Here is a 22,056-nt window from a genome sequence, read left to right as displayed (position 1 = left end):
CACATACAGTGTTCCTAGAGAAGGGGGCAGAAGGACTGTCCTTCCTAAATCGGGACTCTTGGGAGATGTGAGCCATTAAGCCAACATTATGTATATAAATGCAACCACCAACAACCCAGGAACCCCATTGCTTTGGCATCTGTATGTTCCCCCATATAAAATATGAACTTATCCTCATTCTATTGGTATTTACTATTTTGCCTTCTTAGTAAAGCGTTATTAAGTAAATAACAAATAGGATAAATCCATATGAAGCTCAGCAAACAGTATAAGAGCCTATGACAGAAAGGGGCGGGCCAAACTGGCTCACTACAATACAAGGGGCGGGGTTTATTATGTCCGTGTTCTCAAAAGGCTCATTGATCTGAAGCAATGGGCGTTTCCTAAATATTTACGTTTGTTCGTCAGTATATACCACGACCGGATTGGTTAATTTTTTTCTCTCCCAATAGAATGAAAATATGTACGCAACACTCCATACGTGCCATGTGCAAGCCCCGTATGAATAAATACACAATAGATCCTTCAGAGGCTTCTGCTTAACACCAATATACCTATTGACTTGCAAAAACGCGGGCAGAAGCTTCGTTAGAGGGACAAGGGATGCGGCCAATCACGAGGTAGAAGTACGGCCAATGCGTCCAATCACTACACGACCTTGTTCATTCTGCCTTGTCTAGCTTCAGTGCGGGTATCTCCACCCTGGGCTGGAGAGCGGGGCGTGGGGAGCGTTCGGCGGAGCGGCCGCAGACGGAAGGGGGAGGAGGAGACTGTGTTGTCTGGGGCTCCTCCGTCTGTCTGCTACTGTAACCCCGCCCTCCCATTGGCAAGCTCTTCTCTCTGTCTGATGCCCACTTGTCTCCCCCCTCGGTCTGCTCGTCACGTCCGGTAGCCGAAGAAGGAGGCCGAGGACAGGAGCAGAGCAGCAGCTCCCGGGGGAGCCGTCAGACACAAAGAGGCCGCTGTATGACCGAGGCCTGGGCCTGCCAACCAGACAGGTGAGGAGAAACCCTATAGTGGGAGAGTACACTGGCGGAGACCATATTTACGTAGTGGGGGGGAGGGTCACACCGGCGATGTATACGGCGCCTTGGTGAGGGGCATCCTGTCAGTACGTCGTGCTTAGAGTGACCTCCTGCATATTGCATTTTGACATGTCTTTGTGTGTGTGGTGATCCCTGGTTGGCGTGTGTGTATGTATGATGATCCCTGGTTGGCATGTGTGTGTATGTATGGTGATCCCTGGTTGGTGTGTGTGTGTGTATGTATGGTGATCCCTGGTTGACGTGTGTGTGTGTGTGTATGTATGGTGATCCCTGGTTGACGTGTGTATGTATGGTGATCCCTGGTTGGCGTGTGTGTGTGTATGTATGGTGATCCCTGGTTGGCGTGTGTGTGTATGTATGGTGATCCCTGGTTGGCGTGTGTGTGTATGTATGGTGATCCCTGGTTGGCGTGTGTGTGTATGTATGGTGATCCCTGGTTGGCGTGTGTGTATATGGTGATCCCTGGTTGGCGTGTGTGTATATGGTGATCCCTGGTTGGCGTGTGTGTATATGGTGATCCCTGGTTGGCGTGTGTGTATATGGTGATCCCTGGCTGGCGTGTGTGTATATGGTGATCCCTGGCTGGCGTGTGTGTATATGGTGATCCCTGGCTGGCGTGTGTGTATATGGTGATCCCTGGCTGGCGTGTGTGTATATGGTGATCCCTGGCTGGCACGTACATGTGTGTTGCGATCCCTGGCTGGCACGTACATGTGTGTTGCGATCCCTGGTTGGCACGTACATGTGTGTTGCAATCCCTGGTTGGCACGTACGTGTGTGTTGCGATCCCTGGTTGGCACGTACGTGTGTGTTGCGATCCCTGGTTGCCACGCGTGTGTGTGTTGCGATCCCTGGCTGGCACGCGTGTGTGTGTGTTGCGATCCCTGGTTGGCACTGGTGTTTGTGTTGCGGTCCCTGGTTGGCACGCGTGTGTTGCGATCCCTGGTTGGCACACGTGTGTGTGTGTGTGTGTGTGTGTGTACTCTTCATTCTGTTTGTAATTGATTACACTGGGACTGGAATGATTACATTAGAGTAGCAAATGCCTTCATTCTAAATTAATTGCGAAAGAAGCTGCGAGACATTCCACGCTCTGCGTGTATCACATACAATGCAGTGAAGGTCGAGGGCTGTGTATGACCTTTTAATGTATGACATCATGCAATATCAGTATATATAACTACAAAGTAACGCTGCTTTTTAAATAATTATTCCGTAACGCCTGTACCAGTTTATTGTGCTAAAGTTACCTAAACGTAATATGGGATTAGCCAGAGGCTAATTAATATTTTTCTCAGCGTGCGGACAAAGTTAACGCATCATGCGTTAAAGCCGGGGACTGGATCAGACTTGCTAAATAAAATGTTATTGCGCCTGGTATTTACTCCATAACGCAGAGGGACTTAGGAACGTATTAATTTGGTTTGCATGTATATGTTGTGCAGTCAGTGGGGTGGAATTGGTTGGTTGCGGAGTATGCTGGTGCTATGGAAATCGCTAAATATCTTTTTCAGGTAAAGTTGCTTTCATCACGTGACTGATTCCTAGATAGATCATCATAAAATGCAGTGGCTGTGTTAAGGCTTAATGTACTGGCAGGGGATGGGTTAGAACGCTAACATTGAACGTCCTGATGAGGAAATGAGGTCATGTTTGCGTGTTTAAGCACCGTTCCTGATTGCGTTTGTATCCTGACAGCGACGGGTACCCAAGTTGCTGGGAATTTTCGGCTCTGGAGTGCAGCCTTTATGGTACGGCCGTTGTGTGTAGTCTTGGCATTCCTAAATATGCAACTTGTATGTTTGGCCCCGCAAGCCTGACTATGCTGTGCTAGCGTGTTTGTGGTTAGATCTCGGGGTCTATTCACTAAAGAGACAGTTCGCGGTAGAGCTGTATTCATTATGAAGGACGCACACTGGTGGTTTCTCCATTCAGAAGGGCTGAGCTTGCCCTGTATAATGTATAAGTTAGGGTGAAGAAATCGCACTGATTGAGCTCTGCCTGATCTGGGGCCAGCCAAGCGCTTTCTGCAGGAATTGGACCTTCATAAAGTAGAATGAAGTGAATGCATTGAAACCACAGCTCTGACTTTAGTGAATAGCCCCCTCTGTGTATCTAAGGGATGTGGTGTCCAATTCACCAAGGCGTGCATTTTGAAGGGCCAGTGAGTTTAACAGGAAGGGCCGAGCTGTGTCAGCATATTTGGAAGTTATGTCAGGAAGATGTAGCTCTCTGAGAGGACTTTTAAAGGGAGCATTTAGTGTCCCTTATAATGCCAAGAAATAAAGCCTCGACCTGACACAGAAGAGGCTGCCCTCCTCCTCCGTACTTTGCCCCTGATTGACAGCTTCAAGCAGCCAGTGCACCAGTTCCTTGTTTGTAATATCTATCCTGACTTTACATTATTTCACATAGGGGTAGAGATTATGTTCTACAGTTGGGCATCAGTGACAACAACAGCCATCACATAAAGTATGAAGCCCAAACCTGGGGTGCTCAAATAACCTGGGTGGAGGCCATAAAAATAATACTATTTCTAGTTGGGTAGTAAAGCTATTGCATCTTCATGAAGCCAGGTTTCCAAGCTGCAAATCAGTCATCCCAAAAATCAATCCTATTTTTATACCTAAAAATACTACTTTATTTTGGAATTTTTTTTGTACACTTCTGGACTGTCTGATTTTTCTCAGTGAAATGTGTTTGTGTTAAGTGGGGGTCTCAAGAAACTATAATGACAAAAGTCTTATTGACGGAATTCTAGTTGCAGTGCATTTAAATATTTCGAACACTTTGGGGGTGATATAAAAAAAAACTCATAAGGAGACTTTTGGCAGGAGAGCTGGGATCTTTTCCATTCATTATGGAGGGCCAACACCAGTTAAGCGTCTCCAGCAAGAACAGCACAACTGGCCCTGCATAATGGATAGTGAAGTCAGTGAGGAGACTTAGGAGAAACACCCTTTAGGGAATATTTAACAAAGATGTTTATTTTATTATTTGTAGTTCTTTTCATGTTGGATGAACTATCTAAAAAGTATTCAGGGGCGTGAGCATTTTCACGCTTTGCCCCAAACTCAGTTTGGGACTATCACTCCGTAATGTGCCTGAAAATTAAAATAATGAGATTTTTACACCCCCCAGGCTTGTTTGCCACATTCCTTTAGTATTGGTAGAATTTAGTTGTGTTAACATGGCAGTATTTCTTACTTATTTGAGATGTCCTTTTTTTTTTTCTTTTCTTTTCTCTAGGACCATGGATTTTCCTGGGCATTTTGAACAAACGTTCCAGCAGTTGAACTATCAGAGGCTCCAAGGGCAGCTCTGCGACTGTGTGATTGTGGTCGGCAGTCGTCATTTCAAAGCTCACCGCTCTGTGCTAGCTGCCTGCAGCACTCATTTCAGAGCCCTCTTTACAGTCGCCGAGGGGGACCAGAGCATGAACATGATTCAGTTGGACAGCGAGGTGGTGACCTCCGAAGCCTTTGCTGCCCTCATTGATATGATGTATACATCAACGCTCATGCTTGGAGAGAGCAATGTTATGGATGTCTTACTTGCAGCGTCTCACCTGCATTTAAATTCGGTAGTGAAAGCGTGTAAGCATTATCTCACCACAAGGACACTGCCCATGTCTCCCAATGATAGAGCTCAAGAGCAGAGTGCTCGCATGCAGAGATCGTTCATGCTTCAGCAATTAGGACTAAGCATAGTGAGCTCTGCTCTGAATTCAAATCAGAGTAACGAGGAACAGTCACAGCAGCAACATAACTCGGTTCGAAACAGTATGGTGGAGCAAAGGGCCACATTCCCAATAAGGAGGCTTCACAAAAGGAAACAGTCATCTGAGGAAAGGGCTAGGCAACGAATGAGGACCTCTCTGGATGAATGTCTCATAACGGACGTTACTCCTGAAAGTGTTCAGTCGATGGTTAATTCTCGTGAAGAGTATTTCTCTCCCGATTCCATCAAAATTGTAGACAACTTAAAATCTGATTCTGCTCCAGAAAACCAAGAGGATGCCACAATAATATTTGATCAGTCGTACAATAGTCAAGAAGATACTCAAGTGCCCAGCCAATCTGACAACGGCGGCGAAAATATTTCACATATCTCTATGGGATCCCAGACAAACACAGCTGAAGCTAGTTATGTACAGGAAAATGCCTGTGATAAAAATATGTACTCTTCTGAAACTCATGAGATAACTGTGGATGGAAAAGATCACATGCGAGTGATTGTCAAATCTGAGCCTTTGAGCTCCCCTGAACCTCAGGATGAGGTGAGCGATGTCACCTCGCAAGCAGAGGGCAGCGAGCCTGTTGAAGTAGAGGGTGTTGCAGGTGGGGAAAAAATTGAACTGAGCCCAGAAAGCAGTGATCGTAGCTTTTCCGACCCCCAGTCTAGTACGGATAGAGTTGGCGATATTCACATATTAGATGTGACTCCCAACATGGAGCACAAATCCTCCTTCAGTATTTCTAACTTTCTGAACAAAAATAGAAATGGAAGTGCGAGCTTAAGCCAAAATGACGACAACATTCCAAATACGACCAGTGACTGCAGGATGGATGGCGAGGTGTCCTACTTGGTGAGCCCTGAGTCGGGGCAGAACAGTCATTCGTCTGGTGTCATGTCTCACTTAGAAAACCCCTTCAGTGACGGTCCAGATTCTCATTTTGCTCGTCCTATGCAGGACGTAATGTCTATACCTTGCACCCAATCATCGAACTACAGAGGAAACGATCCATTTGGAATGGACTTCCCCAGGTCTGGCTTAGGGCTTCATTCTATGTCCAGATCCATCATGGGAAACGCAAGAGGCAGAGCTTGCAGCTTCCCAAATTATCGCCGCATAGCCCCAAAAATGCCTATTGTGACTTCTGTACGGAGTGCCCAGCTACAGGATAGCGCCTCTTCTCAACTCCTCATGAACGGGACAAGTTCTTATGACAACGGTCATTCATCGCAGCAGGGTCCACCCCAGCTGACAAGGGCGTCCGCGGATGTTCTTTCAAAGTGCAAGAAAGCTTTATCTGAGCACAATGTGTTGGTTGTGGAAGGTGCCCGCAAGTATGCTTGTAAAATATGCTGTAAGACATTTCTCACTCTAACAGACTGTAAGAAGCATATCCGAGTACATACAGGTGAAAAACCCTATGCCTGCTTGAAATGTGGAAAGAGGTTTAGTCAGTCTAGTCACTTGTACAAGCATTCCAAAACTACTTGCCTTAGGTGGCAAAACAGCAATCTTCCTACAACCTTACTTTAAGTTTTAACAACACCCCAGGAAAAAAAAAAAAAAAGAATAAGAATTCTCAATGACCGGGTATCTGATCTATGAGTTATCTGAGCAAAGGATTGGAAGGCAAAGACTGTGTCTAAGCGATCCAGGTGACTTTTAGTCAAGATGTTGTTGTCTTAGGGGAAAACCCTATCAATAAGTGTTTAACCTCTTTCTGTATGAGGTATAATTAAAATACCTAATTTCTGTGTTCATGAAAAAAAACAGTAATTAAGAAACCAAACCTAAAACATTTTAACAGCTTTGTCTGTACAGATGTGGAAACCCTCATACAAACGCTGAAAGGCATATATTATTATTTTTTTTAAAACCTCTGGTAAGTATTGTCAGCACCCCAATTCCCTAACTAAATTATTGCCCTTTTATTAATGGAAGATATTTAAAAGCTACCAATAAAGTAACCTTCATTGCCAGTGCACTTGTTTACTGTTGTAAAAGCCCAACTGTAATAACATTTCTTTATTATCTATTTTTTTTATATACAGTCCATCAGCAAATTTATAGTGCTTTAATTGTTTACTATTGGCTGTAAACGGTCCCAGAAACATGCTTATTTAAAGCGAGCCAAATATTTATATGTGCATATAATATAATATGCATATTATATGATTAGAATGTCTACCAATCTGTGACTGGTTATAAATCATATTGTATATAGCATTTGTCTTCTACATACCTAGTAGTATTTCAACCATGACTAGTAAAGCTGTTTAATTTCAATCGCAGTATGCACTTGTGTTCAATAAATACACATTCTATGTATTTATGTATTGCCCTCATAATGTGTATTTTTTTTTATGCTGATGAGTGTGTTAGAATGTATTAAACGGCCAACCGTCTTGTGGCTATTTTTCTTTGTTTTTTTTTTTTCCCCCCAGTATATTTCCCCCTGGTTTTTGTCTCGCACATTATATGTATTTTGTGTACATATGAAAGAAATGGGCTTTACCACCACAGGGCAGACATGTAAGGACTCACGAGGAGTATGCCTTTAATGAATGGTTAGGTTTCATCCATTGTAAGTGGACACAAACACTCTGAAATATTTATATGGTTTAACACTCCTACCTTATTTTTTTCTCCCTTCTTAAAATATCTTCCCCCAACAGGACCATGTTCTGTTTCTTCCCACATCTTCCTTACATCTATTCTTCTGTTTTCCATGCTACCTGAGTGCAAGCAGACAGAAGTTCTTTAAGGGTGCAATAGCTCTTCATGCTTTTTGGTTCAAGGGCTAGTCTTGTGCGTTTATCCCCCCCACCCATTTTTCTTGCCTACGGATGATAACGAGACCTTAAACCTGTTTATGCTTTAATGATGTAAAATTGTGTGGCCAAAAGCAGTGAGTAAAAACCTAGGTTTATCTCATTCTCAATAAACATGCTTTATCTGTTGAAGGCTGTTAATGGAGACAGTCATGTGATATTTTTGGTGACTGCTCGAACACCACACCAAGCTGATTTCTTCTTGGCAATGCTAACAATGTTTTGTTTTATCCAAAGTCCATTCCTCCAAAGATTTTATCGCAAGGCAGTATGATAAGGAGTCCATGTGTTTCTCTAGTAGGTTGGGATACAATATAATAGAGCTAGAGCGGCTACAAATGACTAATATGCCTGTGTGTCTGAAAATATATATAAAGTTAGGTCTGGAAATATTCGGACACTGAAACAATTCTCATAATTGTATGCCACCGCAATGGATTTGAAATGAAACAACCGCTTTCTAAGTTTATTTAATGTCCTTGGTCGTTAACTGTGTGACATGTCTGGCACGTCTTTGGTCGTTAAGGGGTTAATTGATGAAGAAATAGCCCACACCTGTCCATGAAACAGCTTTTGAGTTAATTCTCCAATTACTTTTGGTCTCTTGAAAACGAGGGAGCTATATATCAAAGAGCTGTTTGCTTTTAATTGTGAAGTGGAAGCCTCACGGAGTAACAGTCTAGCCACACAGTGGTAGATCACACACACTCACAGATCGGAGCTAGTGAGTAATGTACAGTGTAAAACTTGCGCGTCCTCTGTAGCATCCCCAACTACAGAGTTCCAAACTAACTCTGGAAGAATACATCGATACAAGCACTGTAAGGCTGGAGCTTTATGAAATTGGCTCAGCCACGGCAACCTATCTAAAGACCAAGCCAAAGATCATTATGCACAATGCCACTTGACTGCTGGAGTGGCGTAAAGCACATCACCACTGGACTCTAGAGTGATAAATTATGCTTTGCATCTTGATTTCTGATGCTTTGGCAGTTACCAGGCATCAGATACCTGCTGGAATGATTAATGCCTACTGTGAAGTTTGGTGGAGGAGGGATAATGGTCTGGGGCTGTTTTCAGTGTTTTGTGTAGGCCCCTAAGTTCCTGTAAATGATGCGTTAATACTACAGCACACAACATTTTGGACAATCCTATGCTTCTAACATTGTGGCACAAGTTTGGGGAAGGCCATTCATTGTTCCCATGTACCCAAGAAGGTCCATAAAGACATGGTTTGAGGAGTCTGGTTTGGAGGAACTAATGGCTTGCACAGAACACTTACCATTACCGTACTGAAATTAATTACTTTGAAATTAGTTGAAACGCACAACTACAGAATCATTTATTCTCTATAAAAGGAGTTGTTTGGAGAGTTGTGCTTTTAATGGCCTGATTTTGCTGCATTATGAAGGGCCATCCTTGGGAAATCTCCCTTCAAGAAGGGCAGAGGAGGCCCTGCACAATGTGTAGGGCGGTGCACCTAGCTTTACTCAAATTTTACTTAATCGCAATTTACCGAATGCTGCTCATAATGCACGAAAAAGAATTTGCTGAAAGCTGCCGCCTAAATAAGCCACGTCAATCATCTTCTTTCCTATGTTCCCAAAGTATCGTTTCTTTATTGCTGTAGCCATTGAGACCTGGTATTTCTCTCCTCCTCCTCCTGCATCTTGATATTTCATACTGCAGCTTGTGGAGGCCGCTCTTTCATCTCCTGTCTTACACAATAGATACTTTGTTTTCAACTCCCTTGCCGTTCAGCCATTCTTTCGTTTGCTGTCCCCTACGCTAGTTTGGCTTCATAATAGCTATTTTTTTTTTTTTTTTTTTTTTTTTTATACTGCCTGTGCTGTTTCCAGCACTAGCGGCTTTGGTCTTTAAGGGGTTAACACTTTGACCTCTGGGAGGTTGAGAACGTGGAAGGCCAGTTCACTTTTAATAGTTTGCAGTAATTTAAGTGACAGCGTTATCGTTTGTGTTTATTCCCAAGTTAATTCATAAATCCACCATGTTATAGTGCTGGAACTATAGGGGTTTTCTTTTTTGGTCACTGGGCCTGACGTGCATTTCATTTTATAAACCGTTGGCCCTTGAAGCTTTTTATGTAGTGAAATGTATGTTGGGACTATAATACCCTCGTATGTGCTGCCATTCTTTATATTTATGTGGTGCAATATGAGGAATCATGCTATGCAGATTGCATAAATCACCTTTGTTTCCCATTATTATTTTCACCTGTGTTCCACATTAATTTATAGTGGTTGGTTTCAACAGTGTTTTATAATCTCATATTTTATTGGCAATTATTAGTCCAAGTTTAGAGAGGTATTTTAATAAGTATTCTTAATACATATAAGATATTGGTATTTCACACTATGATTTAATACCGGTAATATACTTTTTCCCCTTATGAGAAATCTTTTTACTTTATACACCATATTTTTCTTTGAGGTTTAACCAATACCGTTTTATCACCAAAAGATACGCAGGCGCTTCTAAGTAAGAATGACAACTGCTCGCAACCGAGCTTTAGATCCTCTGTATATTCAGTAAAGGGGAACTCCCAAAATTCATTGACATCATTTGGTTATTGTTCGATAGTTGGAAGGAAAATATATACTTTTTATATCATATTTCCCTGTTTCAGTGAGTACCTCATTTTCTGAAGCTTCTTGTAATTCAAAAGCCCCCTGGAGATCGTAACACAACACAGATTATGTCACATGATGTAAAGCGCAATATAATTGTGTAAATATTTATGCTGTGAATGGCATCATCTGCAAGCCACATATCACCAAAATAGCATAAAATATCTTTATTTGCAACAATATTCTGGCCTTGATGGTGTTTCTTACAATCAGCTCTGGCTCATATTGTCACTTAGTGTCTGAATAGGAAACGTGATACACAACTCTAGCAAACACTGAACTTACTACATGTAAATCACACGGGGAAAAGCAAAACTAATGTAAACCCATGCAAAAATGTTGCATGGGTTTCATCTTACCTTACTCTTCGTTTTACCTTAAGCCACCATGAGCAAAATTCAAATTAAATTCACGGGCTGTCCCATGTGCATTTGCCCATTTCCCAACCCAACTGCTTGCTCCAGTGCTTGCTTGTGAGCCTATTTATTTGAAAGGGGGTGCTTTCCTACCACGCATTGAATGCTTCAAGTAGTCAGTCTACAATGCAAATCACTGCACCAAGGAGAAGGCCCTCTGCTGCTGCTCTGGACATGGTAAGGACTGCCTGAGACTATTGACAGTGGAGGTTTTCTTAAGCACTGCATTGCTACAGTAAACATAACCGACTTGGCAGAAAGATAGTACGTCGTCTTTGTATTAAAATCATCTTGACAAGTTGCCACACAGTTCAAATGTAGCCAATTAGTCTGCCAACTTTCAGACCGCTGCTATGGAAAGCACAGCGTTTCATCAAATCAGAGTTTGATTCAGTAATTGAGTTGAAAAAGTACTCCAAAGCCACACCATTAACTAGGAGGAAGGAACCCAGCACCTTTAAACATAGCTGGTCAGAGAGACTTGAAGTCCAACTTGTAATCCAGCCTCAGGGACATCCTCAACTTGCAACACCAGCTTCATTCTTGGCTCTTGAGTTTCTGTCTTGTCACACAACAGAAGACCGCACTGTTTGTTTAGCTGCTCAGAGTAGTGTTGATGCTGTTGACTGGTTCTGAATTGAGCTACGGTAGTAAAACCACCTCTGGAACTTGAGTAGAGCTGTCCATCAGAAAGCTAGCAATACATGTAAGATGTTCTTCAATGCATTGCATGAACATGATGCTCTGTTACTCATACAACATGTTAAGCAGTGGTTTGCAGCAGTAGCACAATTGTAGATGGTGGCATGCAACACCCATTTGTTCAGTTTCCCCCAACATAAATAAAAGTAGTAATTGTCATTTTTTTTTCCCTTAAAGAACAAAAACGCACTCTTGTCTGATGGTTTATTTAATAGGATTACAGATGCTGGCATGTACAAAAACAATCTGAGTGAGTCTGGTTAGATGTTCCCTGGACACCACGTTTTGCTTCGGTATCTGGTTTCGGCCTCTTCACAGTTTTAGCTCACAGGGCATAGGTTCTCCTGTTAGACCTTTCAACAGGTTATTCACGGTCAACACAGACATGGCGTTTCTGGTATCGTATGTTGCGCTTCCAATATGCGGCAAAATCACTGAGGAAACAGGACAGCATGTCAGACAGACAGTGTGGAGTCAGATAATATATCATCCTAAGACTGAGTCACCGTATATTCTCACAATATATTCAGGAAAAGCCACATATACAAGGCAGCACATTACTGTGATTCCCAAACACAACAAAATCCGCAATAGTCTCCCATTTAAGTCAAAATGAAAAAAAGTCATACCGCAGTTTTTCAGGCTGAGCAGTGGGTGGGTTGGCGGAAGAGGCTCTGGCGTGGTAACGTCCAGGCCGGCAGCTGCGATCTGCCCACTCGCCAAGGCATTATAGAGATCATCTTGGTTTACCACGGAACCTCTAGGAGGGCAGAAAAAAAGATCAGTTATGGCTAGTGCAACCAGTTAGGATCCATTTTTAGTGTTAATTTTTTATATTTTAAGTTTGGTTTTAACTTTATTGTGTAAAAGAGCAATTCTTTTGTCTCAACTGTTGGCCTTTAGATATACCAAAGTTGTTGTTGATACATTTAGACATTCTGAAAGAGTTCAAGTTGTAACTGGGCATAGTTTCACAGATACAAATACGCAGTACGTGGAGATGGTCCTGCCAAAGTACCTTGTGTCCTATAAAACATAGGTTTAGAGCTGAAACAACGAATCGATAAAATCGATAATAATCGATAACGGAAATCATCGATAACGATTTCCGTTATCGATTAATCGAGTGATCAATTCGTTGTTGGAGCACTCGGCTCCTTTTACTTACCTCCGCGAGCGTTCCCCGCTTCTGCTACACGCTCTGCAGTCTCCGCCTTCTTTTAGCTACGTGACGGATGTGACGCGTTCCGGAGGTAAGTATTCTTCATGTCTATGTGCACGGATCGCACAGAGCCACTCGCACAGAGCGGTTCGCTCTGTGCGAGTGGCTCCACTCGCACAGAGCGGTTCGCTCTGTGCGAGTGGCTCCACTCGCACAGAGCGGTTCGCTCTGTGCGAGTGGCTCCACTCGCACAGAGCGGTTCGCTCTGTGCGAGTGGCTCCACTCGCACAGAGCGGTTCGCTCTGTGCGAGTGGCTCCACTCGCACAGAGCGGTTCGCTCTGTGCGAGTGGCTCCACTCGCACAGAGCGGTTCGCTCTGTGCGAGTGGCTCCACTCGCACAGAGCGGTTCGCTCTGTGCGAGTGGCTCCATTCGCACAGAGCGGTTCGCTCTGTGCGAGTGGCTCCATTCGCACAGAGCGGTTCGCTCTGTGCGAGTGGCTCCATTCGCACAGAGCGGTTCGCTCTGTGCGAGTGGCTCCATTCGCACAGAGCGGTTCGCTCTGTGCGAGTGGCTCCATTCGCACAGAGCGGTTCGTGAGTGTGGGTGCAGGGCAGAGTGGGGGTGGGGGTGCAGGGCAGAGTGGGGGTGGGGGGTGCAGGGCAGGAGACTGGGTGCAGGGCAGAGTGGGGGTGGGGATGCAGGGTGTGAGTGTGGGTGCAGAGCAGAGTGGGAGACTGGGTGCAGGGCAGAGTGGGGGTGGGGATGCAGGGCAGGGTGTGAGTGTGGGTGCAGGGCAGAGTGGGTGCAGGGCAGAGTGTGAGTGTGGGGGCAGGGCAGAATGTGGGGGCAGGGCTGGGTGCAGGGCAGAGTTAGAGACTGGGTGCAGGGGCACAGTGCAAAGTGCTGGGTGCAAAGTGCCAGTGCTGGGTGCAAAGTGCCAGGGCTGGGTGCAAAGTGCTGGGTGCAAAGTGCCAGGGCTGGGTGCAAAGTGCTGGTGCAAAGTGCTGAATGCTGGGTGCAAAGTGCTGGATGCAAAGTGCCAGGGCTGGGGCAAAGTGCTGGGTGCAAAGTGCTGGGTGCAAAGTGCCAGGGCTGGGTGCAAAGTGCTGGGTGCAAAGTGCTGGGTGCAAAGTGCAAAGTGCTGGGGCAAAGTTTCTTGAACAGTAATAGTCCACCTCTTTTCAGAATGTTTGGGGTTATTTTGTTTCATAAATATTGTGTTTGGGTTCTTGTACTTTGAAAATATTGTTTTTTATTACATCATAACAAAATAAGAATGTTAATGTAAATTTTAAGTTGTTTTTTAACATCCAGTTCATTAAATTCTTTTAAATAAACGAAAAATTTGCATATTGTTTTTTTTTATCCGATTAATCGATTAATCGAAAAAATAATCGGCCGATTAATCGATTATTAAAATAATCGTTAGTTGCAGCCCTACATAGGTTTATAGTAGATTAATATCATTATCCATGTACACGTGCTAGAGTGCAGGGTTGTTTTAGGCTAGGTTTCCACTTGGGTTTTTGTCCTGCGTTTTTTTTCTTGATGAAAAACGCCAAGAAAACTGCCACTGCATTTTCCTGCGTTTTGGCGTTTTTTCTGGCGTTTTAGCCTTCCTGTGGAAATTGCTTTTTTTGACCTTAGGCAGTTTTTCCAGCCTTTACAAGTTAGAAGTTTCACCCACCTAAAAGGGATTCGGATAAATGGCAAGTATCTGCCCTCTCCTGATGTCATTTCTTTGATAGAGTTCTACTTAAATGCCCTGGCGGACCCTTTTGTCTCTTTTCTGTGGTTTGTAAGGCATGCTTTATTCCGAATGTCTGCTCCTCTAGGAAGATTGGCCCCAAATGATGGTGCAAAATGTTTGCTGTTGCTTTTGGCACGCAGGATCCAGTTGGGTATGTTTGTTTGTAATGGCATGTTTGTTCTAAATAGTGTAAAATTCAATATGAACTTTGTTTTGTGTGAAACTGTTTGTTTCCAGCCTATTTCTCGTAGGACACACAGATACTGGGTCCATCCTCTGCATTGTAACTGTGGAAAAAACGCCATAAAAAACGCCAAGGCAATAAACCCACATGGCTTTTTCATGGCGTTTTTTTCTCTCCCATAGACTTCTATTGGAGAAAAACGCCAAGATTTCCTTGCAAAAAACACCAGTGTCAACATGCTGCGATTTTGAAAAACTGCCACAGAGCCCAAAAAAGCAGAAAACGCCAAAGAGGACTGAAAAAACGCCAAACAGAAAAACGCCAAGTGGATATGGCATTGTGCGATTTCCTATTGAAGAACAGCTAACATCTGGCTGCAGCGTTTTTTCACTAAAAAAAACGCCGTGTGTCTGAATTGGCGTTTTTATGGGCGTTTTAGCAAAAAAAAAACAAGTGGAAACCTAGCCTTAGGGCAGAGATGTGCAAGAGAAAGAAAGGGAAAGGAGAGTCTTGTGGGAAAAACACTGCTTGTCACTGTCCAAAGGTTGAATGAGAAGACTCCATAAGGTTAAACAACAAAGGTAGGACATCATTGTATATAAGACATGGCAGAGCAGACATCTCTAGAGAGTGGAGTTATCCTTTTACCCCAAGCGCTGGTAGGTTTCTGTGTAGATGTAAGTTTTTTTGTCATAACATGAAAGCTGGGGAACGTCTACAATTCGCCAGGCTTGGCCCTTCACAAAGTATAGTTAAGTCAGTGAACTCACTGACCAACTCACGGTTTAGTAAAACCCAAAGCAGGCCTAGGCTGCTGAATAAACATGTAATATGAATAATGACTTACCTACTAGTGTTAATGAAAATAGCAGTCTTTTTCATTCTTCCAAAGAACTCTTTGTTACAGAGCCCTTCCGTCTCAGGCGTTAAAGAACAAGTTACGATGACGAAGTCTGAATCCTCAGCAAGTTTCTCGCAAGACACTAAGAGAAAGTATAGATTAAGCCTATTGACTATTTTCCTTGCAGGTTCTATAAATTCATAAATACGCAGCCCACTGAAATTTAACAACAACAAAAAACAAAAAGGATTTGACCTTCCCTTTAAGTCGTATCTAAGCCTGGAAAACGCTACACTTTAGCACTTTGGAAAATCTTTACCATATTCCGCATTTATCTCCTCTGCTTTTTCAGGCCTGGGCTGCCGTCCAGTGTATAAAAACTTTTTAACACCAAACGGTGCAAGACGACGCGATATAGCTAATCCTACAATAAAAACACAAAGAAATACAAATATATATAACAAATGCAGAGAATCCATCCCCGCTCAAAGTGTGATGTCATACTAGAAGTTGTTTAAATTGTATACAGTAAAATAATGTTACTATTGCATCACGTAAAATTGCATTAGAGCACTCTGTACAGAGGATTAGAGCATTAGAGTTCCATAGAGCACTCTGCCTCCAGAAATGCCTTATGCCCCCCATTTAACACTCCCTCCCCCTCCCAACTTACCAGAGCTTCTGAGTCCCCGGTGCGTAGTCCGGGCAGCCCTGGCTGTCAGAGATCATGGGGAACTCTGATCTCTGACAGCCGGCGAAGGTCTGCCCGATGGAAGCAGACAACCCCCGCCGCTAACCGCACCTCCTCCCGGCTGCAGCGGAAGTTGTGTACGCGAATCGCGTAGAGCTCTACACGCTGCCCGGACTAAGCACCGGGGACTCAGAAATACTGGTAAGTTGGGGGGGGGGCAGGAGGATCCAGGTCGACGACCCCGATAATAAGACGAGGGGTATTTTTCAGAGCATTTGCTCTGGAAAAAAACCTTGTCTTATAATCGAGCAAATACGGAAATAATTCCAGTAGGTAATGTTTTCCTGGCATCCAACAAACCCATATTTGTTAATCAGACATCCAGATAGTGATGTGTGATTTCCATTGCTCCAGTGGCAGTGTGCTTTACACCACCCGAGCCAGTGCTTGGCATCGCGCATGGTGAGTTTTCGCTTGGCCATGGAAACCCATTTCATGAAACTCCTGACCACATTGCTTGTGCTGATGTTGCTTCCAGAGGCAGTTTTGGATTTTAACACGCCATGTGCTTTAGCACTTGGTGGCTCCCACTCTGTAAATGCGTGATCTAACGCTTGTGTAGCGGTTGTGTGACACTTTCTCTTCACAATCATCACACTGGCCCAGGGCAGAAGGTGGGGTCCTATGACAGTACCACGTAACAACCCATTCTACTGCCAATGTTTGTCTGTTGAGATGGCTGCCCATGTGCTTGATTTTACATACCTGTTAGCAGTGGCTAAAACACCTAAACCCATTAATTAGTAATGATGTCCACACACTTTAGGTCATATTGCATACAAGGACAACGGTTTCCATAGCATGGCTTGTCAAAGTCCCTGAGGCCATAAGACATTTACTAACATCTCCATCACAAAGGAGTTACTGCTTACCCCTGAATGTACATATTAGGCTAAGGAAAGTAGGCTACAAATTACAATAGAGTAAAAGGAAAACAAAACAAAAAAGTGTATGTAAGCATAGAGTCTTGCTTTTGAAAGCATTTATAATGTTCTCTATTACTTTTTAAGTACTTATTCATACTGCTTTATATCTGGTAACGAGGAACTTCGGTAGCTGACTAGCTTGATGTGCTATCACTAATTTCAAGAACCAGGGAACCAAGTGAAAACCCTGTATGAAACCATTAGTTTAAGGAATTGATGAAATGGGTAACTTCTCAAACTGTACATTTAAACACATACATTGTATTTTTAAGCTATTTTAAGTGTCATTAGCGCACCACCGCCACACTCATCACATAACATTACAGATATTTACCGATCCTGCCGAGACCAATAACTCCCACCGTGCTGTTAGATAGTCCGTAGCCACACATCCACATGGGAGCCCAAGTCTTCCATCCTCCACTGTAGAGATTAAAAAGCAGAACCAGCAATCACGTTTGGTAAGGTAGAGATCCAGTGATCCTCAATGAACAATTTCTTTAATGGGGGAGGGGAAAAAAAAAAAAATCAAAATCGCCGTTCTCACTAGTTTTGTAGAAAGGAAAGAATAGCTATATGGAATCACAAACATGGAAACTGTGTATAATAAGCTGAAGTAATGGGTCACTGCATGTTGCATACAGGGCCTGTCTTAGCGCCAGGAGACTCAGTCAGCTGCAAGCCGTTCATTTTAGATCCTGGCAGGGGAGCAAGAGAAGCCTCCACAGCGCATAAGGGATGTGCACAAGCGATCCATGCTTACATTGGCATTCGAAATGTAAAACATGGCATGTTACTGTGTGGAGCAACAAAGCGGCTACTTGCCTGGGGTGCTAGCTATTTGGTCAAGGACCAGTCTTGATGGCGTATAAAGTATAAGTTTTACAAAGGAGTCAAAAATGTTGTTGAAATAGGCGTGTAAAAAATAATCCTTACTTTTTAACTTCTTCCATAGCTTCTGGGATCCGGCGGCAGGTAGCCAGCAGCAATGCCACACTAAGTTCTGCTGTGGCATCTGTCAGAACATCAGGTGTGTAGCCAACTCTGATTCCTCTGTACAAGACCCAACTCATATTAATGAAAGTGCTACAAGAACACCACAAGTGACATATACAACCGAGCTTGTACAATTATGGAATTAACAAAATAAAGCTGAGTTTGTCCTACACATAAAACATCACAAGCCACGGATACGTTAGCAATATATCTCACTTTAACCACTTCTTGTGGGCGTAGAAGTGTTTCCACTTATGGTTTAGTGAAGATATCAGGTCCAGGTTTCCAGGCACCCATCTGACTAGGAGCCACATCTGCCCACTTTTCTGAAATTCACATTTCAGCCATTGACGGATGATATTAAGAGGGAAGATTGCTCGGTTTTGTTTTTAGGTGGATAGTTGACCAGACTGTTTAAATACTTTAAGAGCTACTGTTTTCAGATAGAGTAAAGTTATCGCATAAAGAAAAGACCTCAAACATGGAAAACTGTATACAAAGAATACATATAGAGCAGACTAAGACAAATATATAACATGCCATTGATGAATGTGTGATACGTTATATGCAATGCACATACCGCTTTTTAATTTCATCCAAAGCTAAATGGTCAAAGCCAACAGAGAGGGTACTGATGATTTTGAGATCAGGACCTGGCAAAGCAATAAACAAATAGTAACCAAATATTACAACAATGTTCTTCTGGTCAGATTGTAAGTATATTAGTAATACTAATCTGAATTAGGAAATACGAACAAAAAATACAATATAACGTTGCAATAATAATAATAAAAGCGACCTGCAAAGCGATCGCTGACATGGATATAGTTACTTTAGAAAACAGTATCAAAACCCTTTCAATTTATGTCTATACCATTAATTTGCATATGTTTTATATTACAGCCCTGGAGTAGTCAAACCACAAGTATCCCAATCCTATAACTTTGTATATATGTATGTGCCACCAGCAGAAAATGGCAGTAGTGGCCACCAGAACATGAGTTTGGCTGCAATGGTGGCCACAGAAAGATGTCATGATAGGATCACCCCCCCCCCCCCCCGCAGTGGTTTCAGGCCATCCTTACCAGCAGTGTCCAGAACCTCCTTGTCAATTTTGTCGGACAAGAGACAGAGAAGACCATGAGCTCCTGCAACCCTTTTAAGCAACTCTGCCCTTGGTATAGGCTCATCTGAATCCCACTGATCGACATTGCATCTAAAAACAAAAAAACAAAGACTTATCATATGTTTCTTGAGAATAATACATTAGATTAAAACCTGCTTATTCAGATGACGCTTCAAATACATGGACAACATTCCCATGAAGCACATGCAATATTCCATGCTATATGACAGATACAGATCGAGAGCAGTGCAGAAACAGCGTGACATTATGGAACAGCATGTCATCAACTTCTCTCATTCTAACTTTTCATCTTTATCACACTAGAATAAAACTAAACTAACAAATAGAAACTCCTGGCCCCCAATTCTCCCTCTCCCAAACCGGTATCTCTTCAATCAGAGTCCACAGCAGAAACCCAAAAGAAATCCGCCAATGATGCCATAGTCCAATTCTCTATCATCTAGAATTACCCAGGTAATGTTATTGGAGGTTTGCCCATCAACACGTGAGTGCAATACCACGCTGTCAGTTCTAAAGTCCTTTTTATAGTCAATTGTGTGTCAGTGTCTAAATGTCTCAATGTAAGCCTTCCAGGTTTCAAATAATGTTTGCGGTTTATTTTCTTTATTTTGTGATGTGTCCAGCCAGTCCATGTGAAATAAACCGTATTTGCTCAATTATAAGACAACCCTGATTATAAGATGACCCCCCAAAATTTGAATATTAATTTAGGAAAAAGAGAAAAAGCCTGAATATAGTCTCAAATGATTTTAATGTTTACTAGTAGTCTTACCCTATACGAAAAAAAAAGTTTTACTAGTAAATATTAAAATCTTTTTTTTTTTTCTTCCTTTTTTTGCCAGTCTGTCCCAGTTATGCACATCTACCCCCCCCAGATATGCCTTATACCCTCTTATACGCCACTCTGCCCCCCAGAAATGCCTTTTACCCCCTATATCCCGCTCTGCCTCCCTAATAAGCCACTCTGCCCCAGATATGCCTTATACACCCATATATGCCACTCTGCCTCCCTGACATGCATTTTAACCCCCTATTTGCCATTCCTCCCCAGGTATGCCTTACGTCCCCCTATATGCTACTATGCTTCCCTGATATGCCTTTTAACCCCCTATTTGCCACTCTGCCTCCAGAAAACCATTGAACCCTGACCCATGCCACTCTTAACCCCCCATGCCACTCTTACACCCCCCCAACTTACCAGTGCATCCCTTTACTTGTGACCCATGCTTTAGACTCCCTGGTGTCTAGTTGGAGCAGCCAGTGGAGGTCTGTGCAATGTAGATCTCCCCTGCTGCCGGCACTTCCTCCGGCCGGCATTACAAGACCGCCCGGTGCTCCACCATAGAAGCCCCGGAGGAGCAGCGGCGGTTGCCTGCGCGCAACCCGCAAACGTTCACCGGATATAGATATAGATATACACACACACACACACACACACACACACTGGCCACTTTATTGGGTACACCTTGCTAGTACAGGGTAGGATGCCCTTTTGCTTTCATTTTTCGTGGCATACTTTCTACAAGGTGCTGGAAACATTTGTAGAGATTTTGGTCCATATGGACATGATGGCATCACGCAGTTGCTGCAGATTTGTCGGCTGCACATCCATGATGCGAATCATCCGTTCCACCACATCCCAAAGGTGCTCTATTGGATTGAGATCTGGTGACTGTGGCGGTCATTGGAGGTCAGTGAACTCATTGTCATGTTCAAGAAACCAGTTTGAGATGACAGAGCTTTGTGACATGGTGCATAATCCTACTGGAAGTAGCCATCAGAAGATGGTTACACTATGGTCATAAAGGGATAGACATGGTCAGCAACAATAGTCAGGTAGGCCGTCACGTTTAAACGATGCTCAATTGGTAGTAAGGGGCCCAAAGTGCCAAGAAAATGCCCCCCACATCATTTCCCCACCACCACCAGCCTGAACCATTGATACCTCTGACATCAACAATGCATTTTTGTCCACACAACTGCCGCTCATTGGATATCTTCTCTTTTTCAGACCATTCTCTGTAAACCCTAGAGATGGGTGTTCATGAAAATCCCAGTAGATCAGCAGTTTCTGAAACACTCAAACCAGCCCATCTGGCACCAACAACCATGCCAAGTTCAAAGTCACCTAAATCCCTTTTCTTCCCCATTCTGATGCTCGGTTTGAACGTCAACAAGTTGCCTTGACCACTTTTACATGCATTGAGTTGCTGCCATGTGATTGGCTGATTAGCTATTTGTGTTAACAAGCAATTGAACAGGTGTACCTAGTAAAGTGGCCAGTGAGTTGCCACTTTATTATGTGCTGAAAACATGACCATTTACCGTCTCTCAAGGGCTGGGACTGCCTACTTACATTTAGGAGACTAATCTTTTCAACGATAATCTGGAACAGGATAACAGTCCGCTCCAGTGGTATACTCACAGAAAGTCAGCTCCAGATCATATGAATTACAACTAAAAGCCATAGACAGCATATGCTTGCATGTGATCGCCATCACATAGCGCTGCAGTAAATACATTCTATTTGCATATAGATCAGGATCACATTACATAGTAATTGTCTGTTCTACTACTACCGTCATGCAGTTTAATACAAAATAATTAAATGTATGTTCCGCTAAGCGGTTTATGTAGGGCTGAAGAGCGTATGCACATAACATAAAATCTGCCACTTACATTTCAGCCTGTGACAAGAGCTTCTGCCCTTCAGGGGGAATCCTTCTGGTCACAAACACCTTCATCAGCTTGTGCACTGCTCTCATAACCTGGCCTTGATCTGACTTGCTTCAGCTGACAAGGAAGCAGTAGGCGGCTATAGGGGAGGAGCTGAATTAAGCAGGAAGCTTTCTATATACGGTATATACCGGTATATATATATGTATGTATCGACAGCGCCATCTAGTGTTCATTCGATG

The 22,056-nt window shown here is 43.3% G+C and overlaps 2 protein-coding genes across 2 annotated transcripts; one reads left to right on the top strand and one right to left on the bottom strand.

Moving 5' to 3' along the window:
* Window positions 1-744: 744 nt before the first annotated feature.
* Window positions 745-7,196, top strand: ZBTB5 (zinc finger and BTB domain containing 5). The gene is made up of 2 exons (XM_053465818.1): window positions 745-998; window positions 4,296-7,196. The coding sequence occupies exons 1-2, from the start codon at window positions 967-969 to the stop codon at window positions 6,313-6,315; spliced, it is 2,052 nt and encodes a 683-aa protein (XP_053321793.1). The 5' UTR covers window positions 745-966; the 3' UTR covers window positions 6,316-7,196.
* Window positions 7,197-11,571: 4,375 nt separating this feature from the next.
* On the bottom strand, window positions 11,572-21,968 carry LOC128494672 (glyoxylate reductase/hydroxypyruvate reductase-like). The gene is made up of 9 exons (XM_053465824.1): window positions 21,818-21,968; window positions 19,077-19,207; window positions 18,572-18,644; window positions 17,932-18,048; window positions 17,330-17,418; window positions 15,638-15,742; window positions 15,325-15,460; window positions 12,009-12,139; window positions 11,572-11,813 (listed from the first exon to the last, which is right to left on the bottom strand). Exons 1-9 carry the CDS (start codon window positions 21,901-21,903, stop codon window positions 11,692-11,694), a joined length of 990 nt encoding a protein of 329 aa, XP_053321799.1. The 5' UTR covers window positions 21,904-21,968; the 3' UTR covers window positions 11,572-11,691.
* Window positions 21,969-22,056: the final 88 nt, after the last annotated feature.

The sequence above is a fragment of the Spea bombifrons genome, chromosome 1, assembly GCF_027358695.1.
Source record: "Spea bombifrons isolate aSpeBom1 chromosome 1, aSpeBom1.2.pri, whole genome shotgun sequence".
In the NCBI taxonomy this organism is placed as follows: Eukaryota; Metazoa; Chordata; class Amphibia; order Anura; family Pelobatidae; genus Spea; species Spea bombifrons.
This window is presented reverse-complemented; position numbering and strand designations above follow the sequence as displayed.

Excerpts from the sequence above, each read along its gene's own strand:
- ZBTB5 (XM_053465818.1), top strand. The coding sequence starts at position 967 with ATGACCGAGGCCTGGGCCTGCCAACCAGACAG. Across the intron at positions 999-4,295 it reads TGGGCCTGCCAACCAGACAG|GACCATGGATTTTCCTGGGC; the intron begins GTGAGGAGAAAC and ends TCTTTTCTCTAG.
- LOC128494672 (XM_053465824.1), bottom strand. The coding sequence starts at position 21,903 with ATGAGAGCAGTGCACAAGCTGATGAAGGTGTTTGTGACCAGAAGGATT. Across the intron at positions 18,049-18,571 it reads TTGGATGAAATTAAAAAGCG|AGGAATCAGAGTTGGCTACA; the intron begins GTATGTGCATTG and ends GGTCTTGTACAG. Across the intron at positions 17,419-17,931 it reads GCTATGGAAGAAGTTAAAAA|TGGAGGATGGAAGACTTGGG; the intron begins GTAAGGATTATT and ends TAATCTCTACAG.